We start from the raw sequence: 14,712 nt of genomic DNA on the forward strand, positions 1-14,712 counted from the left end.
GCTGCAACATTCCCGCCGGATCCGGTGCCGGACGGGGGCGCTGGAGGCCGATGTGCCCGGATCCGGCGTGGGGCACGGCGGAGGGCATCCCGGGGAGGGAGCGCGGCGTCGGGATGGCATGGGGAGGCCGGCGGTGGAGGTAAGGTCGGGACGTCCTACACGCAGGGGTGTGGGTGTTTTTTTTTATTTGACCACACATGTTTTTTCTATTCTGAAGAAGAGAGGGATTTTTTGTAAAAAAAAAAAGTATCTCTAACGACGTCAAGCGTGAACAGTTATGCCACATCATCATTTGCGGGACCTATCAGCCATATTTTCATCACACCGTCCAAAGCCGTCAACTAGTTTTTTTGCAAATAAAAAATAAAAATAAAATCGCAGCATTAGTGCTTTTGGCACAATTCGGTAGAACTGTGGTTTCTGCAATCCTAGTTTTTAATGTCGATGTTTTTTTAATTCACTCCACATTATTGTGTGTGTTGGAGAAGAAAAAAAAGTAAAATTCTGTGACCATCAATGAAACTAAGAAAGCAACATTTCTGAACTTTCTGCGTGCAGCCCGAAAAACTGAAGGTATGAAAATTTACACATAAGCTTACGTACGTTTCCACAAGAGTGAGTTGCTGGTTCTAACTCATAAAGAATTTGTTCTTGCGTTTCCATGGGAGTTTTGGGGGAGAAAGATGAGTGTCATAGTCATATGCCTCCTTTCTCCGCGTAGCTAAGCTCGACAAGGGAAGCGTAGGCTCCATCCTTTATCTGCATCAGTTGGTCATGCCTCCCTTTCTCCGTGATCGTCCCGCTCTGGACCATGCAAATGATGTCGGCCCCTCTTACCGTCAACAGGCGATGTGCCACCACCAAGGTCGTCCTCCCAACCATCACCCGGTCCAGCGCCTCCTGCACCACACGCTCCGACTCCGCATCCAAAGAGCTTGTCGCCTCGTCTAGGAGGAGCACCTTGGGGTCCTTGACGACGGCCCTCGCGATGGCGACGCGCTGCTTCTGCCCACCTGATAGCTGGATCCCCCTCTCGCCGACTACTGTGTCGTAGCCGTCAGGCAGCCCGGAGATGAAAGGGTGTGCGTTGGCAGCTTCGGCAGCGGCGACGATCTCTTCTTCAGATGCCTCCCCCTGCTTTCCATAGGCTATATTGGCGCGGATGGTGTCGTTGAACAGCACTGGCTCTTGCGCCACAAGCCCGATCTGCTGCCGAAGCCAGCTAACTTTAAGGGTCCCAAGCTCCACAGAGTCAAAAAGGATCTTTCCTGAAGTTGGGTCGTAGAACCTCTCGAGGAGCGCGATTGCAGTGGACTTGCCACCACCACTCTCTCCAACAAGGGCAGCCGTCTGTTAAGATCCATATTTCACCAAATTAATTAATAATGTTTCGTACCAGCTAGCAAAATATTTTTTTAGAGAAAAACTAGCAACATATGGTAATGTGAAAAGAACACTAATCTCATTTACTTGTATGAGTTGAGATGGAAAGTAATTAACCACCTTTCCAGAAGGAATGCTCGCGGTTAGATCATTCAAGATTTGAACATTTGGGCGTAAGGGGTAGCTGAAGCATACATTCTGGAACTCAATGTCGCCCCTCGCACTTGCAATCACCATACCCTCCTCACTGCTGGAATCTATCTTGGATTTACGGTCAAGAATTTCAAATAAAGAGATGGCCGATGCATTAGCCTTGGCGCCATCCGCACCTGATGCGCTACCTCGTGAGATCGAACCAGAAGCCAAAACTAATACAAAGAACACCTGAAAGTAACCAACGAATCCGTTAACCTGCAGCCCCCATTCAGAACGGTTAACACTGCGACTAATAACGAAGTAAAACAACTGCTCGAACCCGAAATACTTCAGGAAATGTTGCTGTTCCTTCCTGAACAAACTTTGCACCAACGTAGAAGCAGAGAGCGTATGCAAGGTAGAATACAAGGAATGTGAAGCCAAAGCCCATGCCACCAACAACACCTTCCCTCATTCCTTGTCTAGTCGGAGATTCACATTTCTTCTCATAGGCATCCATCACCTTCTGCTCAGCACAAAGGGAAGCCACAGTTCTGATGCCTCCAACCGCATCACACGCTACTTGGCTTGCTTCCTCATACTTTAACTGCATCGTCCCACTAATTACCAGTTAGATAAAAGTAATGTCCATGTGACGTATGCTTGTATAAACATTAATCATTCTGTTGGTGTTAGGAATAGTTTTGAGGTGAATAAGCAATAGTAATTGCTTGTTTGGAGCATGTACGCACCTTTGCATTTTTATGGCGACCTTGCAGGAACTTTGTTTGAGCATAGGTTTGGAAACCAAAAAAAGGAATCACCACAGTGATAATCAAAGCCAACTTCCAGTTTGCCATCATAGCTATTGTGAATCCTGACATGATGGTTGATACAGTCTGGATATTAAGTGCTAAATTGTCTCCAACAAGTCGCTTCACATTTTGAGCATCAGTCGATAGCTTAGCACCTAATGCTCCACTAGAACAAAAGTTGAAAGTTGTATAAGAAAATATGTTGCCAAGTATAGTTTCTCACATTTTTTTCTTAAAAATTGTCTGATGGATTAATTCTTAGTAATGATGAATTTAAAAAGAACATTGCTCAAGTTAGCTAGCTGGCATACATAAATGTTCCAAATACACATATTTGTTGTTCTTACACAAGATTATTCAGAAGGAATTTTTGCACTGCAAGACAAATCATCCATGTATAAGGATTCTTGTTAGGCATTTGTGATTCTTAGTGTTAGTTTTTTCATATAGAGATGCCGTATTAAATATTTTTAAAGTACAAGTTTAATCAGAAAATTGTATATGCCACAGTTGATGTTTTTGAATCATACGCGATGTGAATTTGGTCTAAGGCATGGTTTTCACTTTCAGTGAGATTTCAATGAAATGCACTGGATTTCATTAATTTCAGCAGACACTGAAATTTTTATGTTTCGGCCAAAATATTTTGGCAATTTCAGTAGTACACAGGAATTCAAATATTTTTCAAAATGTAAAAACTTTAACTGAATTCAAGTCAATATTTCAGCACTTTGGCTGAAATGCAAACCGAAATCAGTGAATTTCACTGAATTTCGATGATTTTGGTAGGTGCTAAATTTTCTTGAAACTGAAATTGAAAACCATGGTCTAAGCGCTTAAGAGCATACATCAACCAGGACAACCGTATTATACCTATAAATACTTTTTCAAAAATGTACACGAATTGTGAGGGAAAACATAGATTTTTGACAAACATCATGATACCAAAAAGGCTAAATGTTTAATAAAAAATAGGCTAAATGCAGACCTTGAGTGTTGAGGCTCATCAAACCAGCTAATGTCCTGGTGCATGACACTTTGGAATGTCAGCGACCGTATGCGCTCCACAAGCTTCCCGCCTGCTAACCCAAACAGGAAGTACTCTAATGGAACCAGAACAAGTGTGGAAATACCTAGTATGACAAACATGCCTGCCAAGAACCTCGAGCCCTTCAGTAGTTTTGCTGGTGGCTCATAAAATGTCTTTAATGCACTTGAAATCAATATGCCATATACTGGACAAATTAATCCGTGGATTACTGCAGTTATAGAACCAAGAGCAAGAACAAAAGCCTCTGGTTTGTTTAGATAGAAGAGTCGACCGATTGGAGCTTTCTTTTTACCACTAGATATTTTATCTATAGTTTCCTCTAGGTCCTGACCATTCCTGAATTCCATGGTATCACACAGGCCAAACGGAGCAGGGAAAGGATGCCTACCACTTTGCCCAAAGGATGAGCCTTTACTAGTTGACCTCCTAAATGAGCTACCTTGGATTCCTGGTTTTCTACTGATAGACATATAGTCAAAATTGTTTTTCATCATAACATCCGGGTTTACACCAGAGGCTTCTACTTCTTGCATAGTCTCTTGCAGATGAATCAGCTGAGAATAAGCACCTTCAGGTTTCATTACCAGTTGTACATGTGAACCTGCTCGAAATTCACACATCAAGTAGCAGGTCATCTACATACCATTTGTTGATCAAGGTGCTGAATGAAAATGGGAACGTATATTGATCGTAATAACATCTTATATTATGAGACAAAGGGAAGACTTTTTTGGAGTGTTGAAAGGGTGTATTCTGGTCATCACTCAACTAGTAAATTGAATGCTACCCTATGCGTTGATTACTGATCACAAACAACATTTTTATGTAGTTATTTTAGGACAACTTCAATTTATCTAGTTATGTTTTTTTTAAAGAGCAAAAATGTGAAAGTGCCTTACATTATTTACAGTTATGTAACAAGTCATCTACATACTCCCTCCATCCGGTGAAGAATGTACATATAGAAATTTTAGGACAAATTATGGAGTTAAGTAAAAAGTGCATTGGAAAGGTGCAAGATACTATCTCTTTCCTCTTTAATTACCCAACCCCCAATGAGCTAAGTGCGTGTAGAAATTAAGAAGACCATGTGTAGATTGCCATTGGTCTTGATTACCATGTGATGAGAGAGAAGTATTTTTTTCTACTTTAAGGTGCATTGGAAAGCTAGAAGTACACTTTTTGTGGACAAATTTTGAAGCCAAATGTACACTCTTTACCGGACGGAGGGAGTAGACTCGTAGGACCTACAGAAGTTCTGTATACAAAAAATCATGTATTAATAGAAATAAGTAGGTGGGTATTCTATAATTTCGGCAAATGAGTTGTCAGTTTTCAAATGCATTACTCCCTCCATTTACTTATACAAGACCACTAATATACATTTCGCATCTATACAAGGCCACCAACACTAATCAAGGCAAAATTAACAATATTTTCTCGTACTAGCAACCTGTTTAATACTTGCATGCATGCAATCATAATGACAGTCAGCTACTTCCTCCACTTAGTTTCCTTGCATGCATGCGTCATATTAATGATCCCAGAAAATGAAAAAATAGCTGAGTTGCAAAGTAAGCATTAAATTTTACATTGATACTTGTAATCTGAGTCTGTGGCCTTGTATATAAAAATGGAGGGAATACCTTGTTCCACAATATTCCCATGTTGTAGGACGCATATGACATCAGCATTCTTTATTGTGCTTAAACGATGTGCGACGATGATTGTAGTCCTTTCTAGCATTATGATGTCCAAAGCATCTTGAACAATCCTCTCAGATTCCATATCCAATGCGCTGGTTGCTTCATCAAGTAACAATATTCTAGGGTTTTTAATAATTGCTCTAGCAATTGCAATTCTTTGCTTCTGCCCTCCAGATAGTTGAGTTCCACGTTCCCCAACCATTGTCTCGAGACCCTGCAATGTTTCAAAATATATAGTTCTAAGTAACAACGTGCGAGATAGCAACAGAATTAATATTATTGATGTTTTAATTATGCATTGTACATTTGGCAATTTAGCAATGAAGTTTTCTGCGTTTGCAAACTCGATTGCTCTTTTGATCTCAGCAAGAGTAAGACCATCCTTCCCGTAGGCAATATTTTCCCTGATCGTACTTGAAAACAACACTGGTTCTTGGCTGACAAGACCAATGTTTCCTCTTATCCACCCAAGATTCATTCTTCTAATGTCAACTCCATCGATCAAGACTTCCCCAGACAGTGGATCGTAGAATCTCTCCACCAAACTAACTACAGTTGATTTCCCACCGCCGCTCCCTCCAACTAGGGCCATTGTTGTGCCGCTTCGTACTCGTAAGGAGAATCCATTCAATACCAAATGATCAGGCCTGGTAGGATAGCTAAGATACACATCCTTAAGTTCAACATCACCCTTAATGTCTTCCAGTATGATACCTTTTTTGTCATATACATCAATATCTGGTTCTCTTTCTATTGTCTTGAAGATTCTATATGCTGCTCCTTGCCCTCCTGCAAAAGCAGTTATTGATGATGTTGCTAGACTTAAGGACCTGCAGAAGATGCATAACTCAAGTCAGAAACCAAAAGATCTTGAAAAAAGAGATGGAAGTTTCTATTTAGCACACTAGTTGATACCATACAAACATGAAGATGGCAAATTATGATTGCCATTAAGCATTTTCCTTGATATGGTATCTACTCATACTAATGCAACATTAAAAATATAACCAATGCCACGGAGAAAATGAGAAAAGATAACTAAAAGGAGCATTAGCACCTAGTTTTGGTAGGTACCTGACAAAGCGAGGAGAACATGTCAAACACTAGGACCAAGATGGAATTGTCTGGTTCTTAGACTAGACGGATTAAGGAGCAGCCGAACGAGGAGCTGACTCAGGCATGGAGGGAAGCCAATACGACTAGAAGATTGCAGGGGTTGCGCTAAGCCAAGTTAGACATACAACGGGATCCCTCCCGAGGAACTAGGGATTCATATCTCAAAATAGCCGACTCAAGTTTCTTGTGTATTGTGCTTTAAGTCGGGCCCCCATGGAGTGTGTTTCAGTGTATCACCCCTGGCGCTGCGGGTACATGTTGGCTTGTTCGTGTCCGAAAACCGTGTATGTAAGGGGGGAAATTTATTGATTGCCTTATTGAGAAATCCTGGAGATAAAGTGTAGGAAAAAGGAACATGGCAATTGAAGATCGGTTTAGCAAAGCCAGCCTTGGCAAAATGTTGGAGCAGAGGGTAGTGGAAACAATGCTCAATTGGTACCTACGGGCATTCATGCCATTAGGAGCATCAGTGGCTGCCGATGGTGATGAGGGATATGGAGCCGAACAATTCCACGATAGAGAAAGAGTGGATGAGAGATACAAAGAACAAGCACACGAGGAGACCTGTAGCTAAATAACATATACGAGAACCTTGAGCGAAAGTGTTGAGTCAGGTGGCACGTGAGGATGACCCTCGAAGGTGACGAGTTCACCCATAGCAATCCGAGGTGCGGTGAAAGAAAATCTGAAAGTTTTATCACACATTGATGTTCTAATGTTTGTTCGATATGTAAAGTTTGAAGTTCATATGTTGTTTCATTTTAGAGAAACGAAAAAAGAGAAATCTTCTTGTTGTAAGTTAGTTGGAGAGTACGAATCTCAAAGCAAGGCTGGAGGATTGAGGATAAGAGGTTCCATGTAGCCTGAGCTACAAAGGAACTTTGTGAAACCTATGTCATCGGTTTGTCATGCAAGGACGTGAATGTGCTGGCGTTGGCCACATGAAGCTCGTCAATTATGTCGAGGGATGGTCTAGTGATGACACCATCCCCACAAGAGACCACATTCTAAGGCGGTCGGTCCTTTAATCATGGCCAAGTTGAAACCAAGAAGCATGCCCACCCAGTTGAAATAGAGTTCCTAGACCAATTCCTTTGTCTGTGGGAGCTACATCAGCCAGTTGTTCTGACGACGACTCCAGACGAGATCGACGGTTGTTGACGCCGGATGGCTGCTACTCGGCCGCCTTCGCTTATGACATCCAGTTCGCGCCAAGAATCAGCCAACCTCTCCTTCATCCCACATGAAAGATTAAGGCTGAACCAAAAGTCAAATTCTACCTCTGGTTGCTACTTTAGAACAGGAACCAGACTGCTGATTAACTGATGGTGAGGGGTTGGTTGCATGTCGCTGCTTGCTCTCTGTGTGATCAAAGTGACGGCGACTCATATATCTTTGGACCGCTTCTTTGCCCGAGAGGTTTGGCATGGGTTTAAAAACTCGGACGCCATTGCGGCCATCATTGCTTCATCTTCAACTACTATCAAGGATTGGTGGTGGAAAATGCTTAGGCTTGGAAAGCTTGAGGACGTGCGCAAGCAGGTGACCGCAACGGCCTATGTTGTGTGGAATCTCTGGAAGGAACGCAACCGCCAAACATTTGAGGGGGAAATGTGTTCGTCTGAGACAATTACAGCCATGGAGAGAGATGAGATAGCTTTGTTCTGGGAGGCTGTCTCTTAACTAGCTACTTCTTTATGTTTTTTCTCTCATGAGTTGGTAGTGCTTCGCTTGCCACTATGTGGTATTGGCATTGTTTGTACCAAACCGTGAGACTTTAGTCCCTCTCCCTTCTATAATAAATTGCCAAAGCCCCAGCACGTTGCCCGTCAAAAAATGTTGTGTTGGGAAATGTTGACTAGTGTTGGTCAATGAGGAACTTGAGGTTGTAGTGCTATATTCATATGATAGAAGGCATGGCCCCAAGTAGGCATGTCATGGAGTGATGTACCGACTTATGTAAGTGATGAGCCCTATACTTAGGTGCCATAATTTCCAGTACAAGAACGGGATTGACCGGGTCACTAGTCCACCCATCAGGCCGCTGGTTCGGTCGGTTCATGCGGAAAACAAACCACCATACGTTAACATGTAAGCTTGTTTGGAGAAAAAATGTATCAGTTGTATGTGGGCACTGATGTATGCCAAACAGCCTTGTAATAAAAAACATGGATGACCCTGTTTTAAGTTTTTCCAGCTAACTTGTCGTGAAATTGACACGGTAAATGTCCTAGAGAAAGGACTTAGTCGTAGGGCCATCGCAACTAGAAAGCTTAAAGGGGTTAATCGGGACAAAGGACACGTGAGATTTTATACTAGTTCGGCCCCTTATGATGAAGGTAAAAGTCTACGTCTAGTCGTGTTGGTATTGCTGGGGTTTCGATTACCAAGAGGCTCAACTCACCCGCTTGATTATCGATCTCTTGTTTCTTCCCTTAAGCCGCCACCGAGTCGTCCCCTTATATACACGGGTTGACGCCTGGTGGCTTACAAAGTCCCGGCCGGCTCATAATCGTGTCCGGCTCGGTGACTTCCTTTACATGCCTTTCTTTACAAGTCTTTCCTTACATATGGCGGTTTACAATATCGGGCCTTAAGCTGCCTTCAGGCCTTTGGGCCCTCTATAAGATTTAACGAATTATCATCTTAATGTTTACTGGGCTTCTTGTGTAACCCGTCATTGGGGTTGACCCGGCCCCTCCTGGGCGGGTCATAACTGATAGTAATATCCCCAACATAACTTGTTAGTCTGGACCAATTTTTTAAATTATGCCTTGTATATATAGTATGACGCCACATCCAAATCCCAAAGAGTTGCACTCCATGATGAATAACTCTATTAGGTATTGCAGTTAAACCACAAGGGCAGGTTCACCGCCGCCCTAACAGCCTAGATCACCTCCCTCTAATGAAGCTTGATGCGGGTGAGGAGATGGCGTCAACGTGTTGAATGAACTTTAACTAGTAGCCAACAAGTACCAAGAACCCACAAACATTGTGTATATAATTCGACATGGATCCACTAGTTATCCTTTTCCTGTACCAAATTGTCGAGATGATGTCTCCAAGGTAGGGGAAGGGCATCCCTCAAATTGGTGGTGGTCTTCTACTCGTGCGATGGTCGGCCTTCTGCTCGTCCGATGGCCGGCCGGTGGTGCTATTGTCCATGAATTGGTGGTGGTGATCTAGATCCGATCGGTCAGATGGTAGTGACTGCAAATTATAATGTGGCGACTATCTATGGCTCCACGACAGCGGTGGTCATCGAAAGGTCTTCGGGATGAGTCACCTCTCCTGATCCGGTGATTGACTTTGGCGGTGAGATACAAATTATGGACAACGGCTTGACGTAGAGGGATGGTTGTGCAATGCCGACAGTCGCATCGCATGTAGCTGTTGGGATCATGAAAAAGTGGCGGCGACAACACATGAGTGATTTCGACGGTGGTGCTACTCGAGCATCTGGTCTCGAGCTCCTAGGCGAAATCCTAGGTCAAACCCGAGTGGTTATACTTGGCAATGGCGATGTTTTTTCTTACGTCGTTACCTTGTTGAAGGCATTACTGGAATATGCTGACCGATTCCTTAGGCTGAAAACCTAGATTATAACCATGTGGTTGGATCCAGTGACAGCGGCACTGATTGTCGATCCCTTCCTTATTGAAGGCGTTGTTGTAGAAGAATCCCGTCGTTCATGTGCTGTAATGAAATAGTTGGTGCGGATGGTCATTGTTATAGTTTGCCGACCACCGATCTGATCGCTTTGAGGCTTTCTTTATCGCCTACACATAGCTTTGGTCTTACATGACTTTGCTAGTTGCCGGTGTTTTTCACGAGTGTGTGAGTTGGTGTTGGTTGTGTGCAACCTAACTATGCAGAGGGCAGGTGTGTGTGCAACCTAACTGTGTGGAGGCCAGGTGTGTGTGCTCATTGTGTTATGTATTTCATTGATGCTTCATTTTGAGCCAATAAAATTCATTCATTGTCAATAAAGGAAATGTCCCCACTACTCGAAGAAGTTCATACAAAATATAAACTCCACCCTGTAATATACTCCCGGTATCCTCCATATGCTCCCACCTAGCTATAATCTCCACCCATCAACTACATCTATAACAAGTTTTAGTTATGTTTAACTATATATTATTAATCGGAATATTACTAGTTGCAAAACAATGTACGAAACTTACAGTGCACCAGAGAAGACAGCCAACATAACATTAATAATAATGCCACCATTATATCCTCCGTCGACTATCAGTTTAGCTCCATACCAAACTGCCAACCCATAAGTGCAAAACAAGGTTCCCGTTACTGGACCTAGTCCAAGCCCAATGACAGCACCTTCTCGTAGAGCACATTCATATGCATTTCTTACGAACTTATTATATGTAGTTATAGCTTGATTCTCACCATTGAATGAAACAACCTTCAAAGCATAGTAAGATAATAAGAAAATAGTGACACCAAGAATCAATAACAAAAACAATAATCTATTTATATTTGGTTTATTCCCCAAATAAGCACCAGAACACAAAGGCAACCGTTTCCTTTCACAAAATATTGGCGTCCAAATTAGCCATGTGAGTTTAGGCCAACTTTGGCTCAAGAAATAACTTAGATAGTCCCCCCAAAAGATGGAACCTTCCCAAAATGTTTGCATCGAACCAAACATTGGGCAAATTTGGTAGGAAAATCATTGGCTCTCATGGTCATGAGAACCAAACTAAGTAGACTCACCGTTCTAATGGTCCCAATAGTTTGCTCAACAATGTCTGCAGCATCAACATAATTTGCTTGCATTTGGGTAGAGAGATTCGTTTGTATCCTTGATACAATAAAACCGGCCACAACTACTGGAGGAATGCTTGAGAGCATAACAAGTGTCAAGAGCCATCCTCTCACAAATGCAATAATGAAGCCTCCAAAAAAAGTAGACAGGAGCTGTATGTACTTGCCAATCTAAGAGAATAAATGCATAGCAAAGTGTTAAATAAAATAGAACTATAGTTATTATGAGATATATACATACACACATAAATTTATTTGTTTTTTAAGGCTACCCAAAGTGGGAGTAACATAAGTGGTACTCCCTCCATTCCAAATTACTCGTCGTGGTTTTAGTTCAAAGTAATTTGGAACGGAGGGAATAGATGGTCTGGCAACTAATAATGAGGAAGGTGAAACTTGTGGTAACATTAATATGTTAATGTAACATCCCCCATATCATTGCATAGTTGGGTAATATATGCGGATAAGAATGCTTTTCATTCTGATGTGTAGAAACAAACCATTTATCCAGCAGGCCGTGAGTAAATTAATACTGTACGTATTTTTTTCATCCTTTTCAATTACTCGTCTTTTCTAGAGAGCTAGTTTCCAGTTAGCGAACATACTGTTAGGTTAGAGCACAAAAGACTGTAAGATCATTGTACTATATTCTATGGCAAGAAATCAACAAGCTTTACCATATTGATCATAGACATCTGTAATCTTAGTGACACAATGAATAATGGGGCCTTTTTATGTACAAGTTTAGCCCAAACAGCTAACCTTTTCTCCAATGGCATCTTGAACGAGGAATGTGTCTCCACACATCCTCTCAACAACTTGTCCCGTGCTCATTTCCTTGTCGAAAAATGCAATGTTCTGTCTAAGGATCGCCTTGAGATACTGAGCTCTGATTCGTGCTGCCTGTCTTTCTCCAGTAATTGTCCAACATGACACCTCTATTGAAACATCAAATTAGTCGACCGAGAAAAGACTTTTCAAGTAATACCCATAAACTTTTCTCTGGATGGCCTCAAACTTAGGCTTGTATTTCATTTTTAAGTATTGGACATATATATTATTGCTAATTGTCAAAACCCTAAATTAGAATACAAAAGCAATTTTCTGTCGAGAAAGATATCTTAATTTTATTGCACATGAAAGCCACTCACGAAGTGCTGAAACAAGTCCTGCTCCAATACCCAGATAAACAAAGTTAATGATGATCTGAAAAACAAGAATGACCTGATTAGAAAATGGAAAAACCGCTCCAACAACAGCGCCCAGCTCTAGGAAACTAATCTGAAGCTGAACAGAGGGGGCGGCGGGATTTGCTGACGGCTCGAACCAGGGGAGTCAGCCTTGCTGACCCCTTGCCGACCCTGTGCAGCACGTCTGAGTCCGGCGAAAAAGATACGCGCACGCACCTTGCTGACCCTGTGCAGCACGTCTGAGTCCGGCGAAAAGCCGGCGGAGCTGAAGGCGTTGACGACGTCGCCGAAGATGTGGGTCATGACCGGCCGCGCCATCCCGTTGGCCACCGCGGCCACCGTGCCCACCGCCATCAGCGCCACGTCCGTCCTGTCCGCGAATGCGAACAACCGGTACAGCGGCACGCGCGCCGCCGGCGCCTCACGTCTAGCTCTCTCCCCTCCTCCCATGGCTCCCAACTCTTACTATCGTCTCGGTTGTTGGGAGGTGCAGACGTGCAGTAGCTTTGAGGAGCTGGCTACCTGTATAAGCTTGGTCAACTCTCATGGCCGAGATTATAGAAATAATCATCGAATTAAAAAACGTGCATGACAGTGGTGTGTTAACGGGAAACCAACTACTCTCTCCGTCTAGATGTACAAGGCTGCTTGTAAGGCTAGCCATAGTGGGAGTAACTTAGATAGTAACTTAACATATTCCAAGACAATTTTGCTTATGTGGCAACTATTTAATGAGGAAAGAGGTGATTGTGGTAACATAATATGTTACTATAACATAGCGCTTCCCAAGACAAAATGAGTCTATGAGCTAATAAATGAAGCAATCTATGACACTAGTACTATATTACTTTGCACTATGGAGATAGTAACTTAGACTAGTAACATATTTTGTCTCGGGAAGCGCTATATTATAGTAACATATTATGTTACCACAATCACCTCTTTCCTCATTAAATAGTTGCCACATAAGCAAAATTGTCTTGGGATATGTTAAATTACTACCTAAGTTACTCTCACTATGGCTAGCCTTACAAGCAGCCTTGTACATCTAGACGGAGAGAGTAGTTGGTTTCCCGTTAACACACCACTGTCATGCATGTTTTTTAATTCGATGATTATTTCTATAATCTCGGCCATGAGAGTTGACCAAGCTTATACAAGTAGCCAGCTCCTCAAAGCTACTGCACGTCTGCACCACTATGACCAGCCTAATGGATAGTATCATATCTTAGTATCATGCACATGATACTAAGCTATAATACTACCTCAGTAATGCACAGTATTATATACTAGTATCATAGATAACCTTATTTATTGCCATGCATGACACATATTAGCATAACATTTAATGTGATACAGTATCATGATATGATACTCAACACTCTCTTTCCTCATTTAATTCTATGCCACCTCAACAAAATAGTCTAGTTGGCATGCATGATACTAGCTATGATACTACCATTACGACCAGTCTAAGTCATTTTAGGTTGTGCATCGTGACCAAGGCGGAGAGGAAAATGAGAAAATTTAATGTTTTTTTGCTAGTTAATAACATTGCATGCAATGAATTAACCACTGTATGTTATGTTTGAAAGTCTCAAGTCATTGAAAGCATGCACAGCCTACATTTCTTATTGGTTGATATGTTACGAAACAAGAAACGAGGAAAGAATTAATGTACCGTGCTTAAGTGTTTTGAGATTATTTAGTTTTCATAAAATGACTTACATATCTAAACAGAAGAAATATGACCAATTCATTTTGGCCGCTTAAAAATTAGAGCATGGTTAATAGTATAGCAGCTGCGAGAGCGGCGTTACGGCGGACGGGCTCGCCTGCTCCGCTTATATGGACCAATGGCACACATGCTCGTGGGCACGGCAATGATGACCAACGAAAATACTGGTTTGCATATGCCGAGGGAACAGTGAACATGCAGCTGTGGGCCCGTGTGTTGGGGTAGACGGACTTGATGCATTGCCGTCACGTCCTACTGTATAGTTGGTGCAGCATTGCAAAATGAAGATGAACGTCCTCTTTTTGATCGATATTCGTTTTTTTGCGGGGATCGATATTCGTTGGCATTATTAACTCATCATTTTGATGTAAATATTGTGCCGTCATGCTAGTGATACTGTTTGGATCCCAAAGCAACAAGCTCATATACATATAGACTCCCCCATGTCAGAAACAATTCAAAAATAAAGTGAACTTGCCACGTGGGAATTTTTTTTCTTCTGAAAATGTTCACAAGATCGATGTTTCCTAATTTTCATGTCGCAAAAACAATTTTACCTATATTTTATTAGATGGTAAAAAAAAGTTGTGGTATACATGTTATATACAGAAGGAATTGCCATGATCCATGTCAAAAACTATATAAAAAGTGAACATAAATCACAAAGCAAGTTTGCCATGCCAAAATATAGTGAAAATAATTTTTTCATGGTAAGTTCAACAAAAATGTTGCGGGTAAGAAATTTGCCATGTGTAGGGAAGTGTAACAAAATTTGTACAGGTGACAT

At 42.0% G+C, this 14,712-nt stretch overlaps 1 protein-coding gene across 1 annotated transcript; it reads right to left on the reverse strand.

The window, feature by feature from the left end:
- Positions 1-523: 523 nt before the first annotated feature.
- Positions 524-12,671, reverse strand: LOC123108292 (ABC transporter B family member 5). The gene is made up of 12 exons (XM_044530114.1): positions 12,404-12,671; positions 12,149-12,203; positions 11,760-11,935; positions 10,947-11,168; positions 10,397-10,635; positions 5,395-5,920; positions 5,031-5,304; positions 3,322-3,985; positions 2,271-2,499; positions 1,859-2,125; positions 1,504-1,767; positions 524-1,350 (listed from the first exon to the last, which is right to left on the reverse strand). The coding sequence occupies exons 1-12, from the start codon at positions 12,635-12,637 to the stop codon at positions 697-699; spliced, it is 3,804 nt and encodes a 1,267-aa protein (XP_044386049.1). The 5' UTR covers positions 12,638-12,671; the 3' UTR covers positions 524-696.
- Between the last annotated feature and the right edge of the window lie 2,041 nt (positions 12,672-14,712).

The sequence above is a fragment of the Triticum aestivum genome, chromosome 5A (assembly GCF_018294505.1).
Source record: "Triticum aestivum cultivar Chinese Spring chromosome 5A, IWGSC CS RefSeq v2.1, whole genome shotgun sequence".
Lineage (NCBI taxonomy): Eukaryota > Viridiplantae > Streptophyta > Magnoliopsida > Poales > Poaceae > Triticum > Triticum aestivum.

Excerpts from the sequence above, each read along its gene's own strand:
- LOC123108292 (XM_044530114.1), bottom strand. The coding sequence starts at position 12,637 with ATGGGAGGAGGGGAGAGAGCTAGACGTGAGGCGCCGGCGGCGCGCGTG. Across the intron at positions 11,936-12,148 it reads AGGACTTGTTTCAGCACTTC|AGGTGTCATGTTGGACAATT; the intron begins GTGAGTGGCTTT and ends ATGTTTCAATAG. Across the intron at positions 1,351-1,503 it reads CGAGCATTCCTTCTGGAAAG|ACGGCTGCCCTTGTTGGAGA; the intron begins GTGGTTAATTAC and ends GGATCTTAACAG.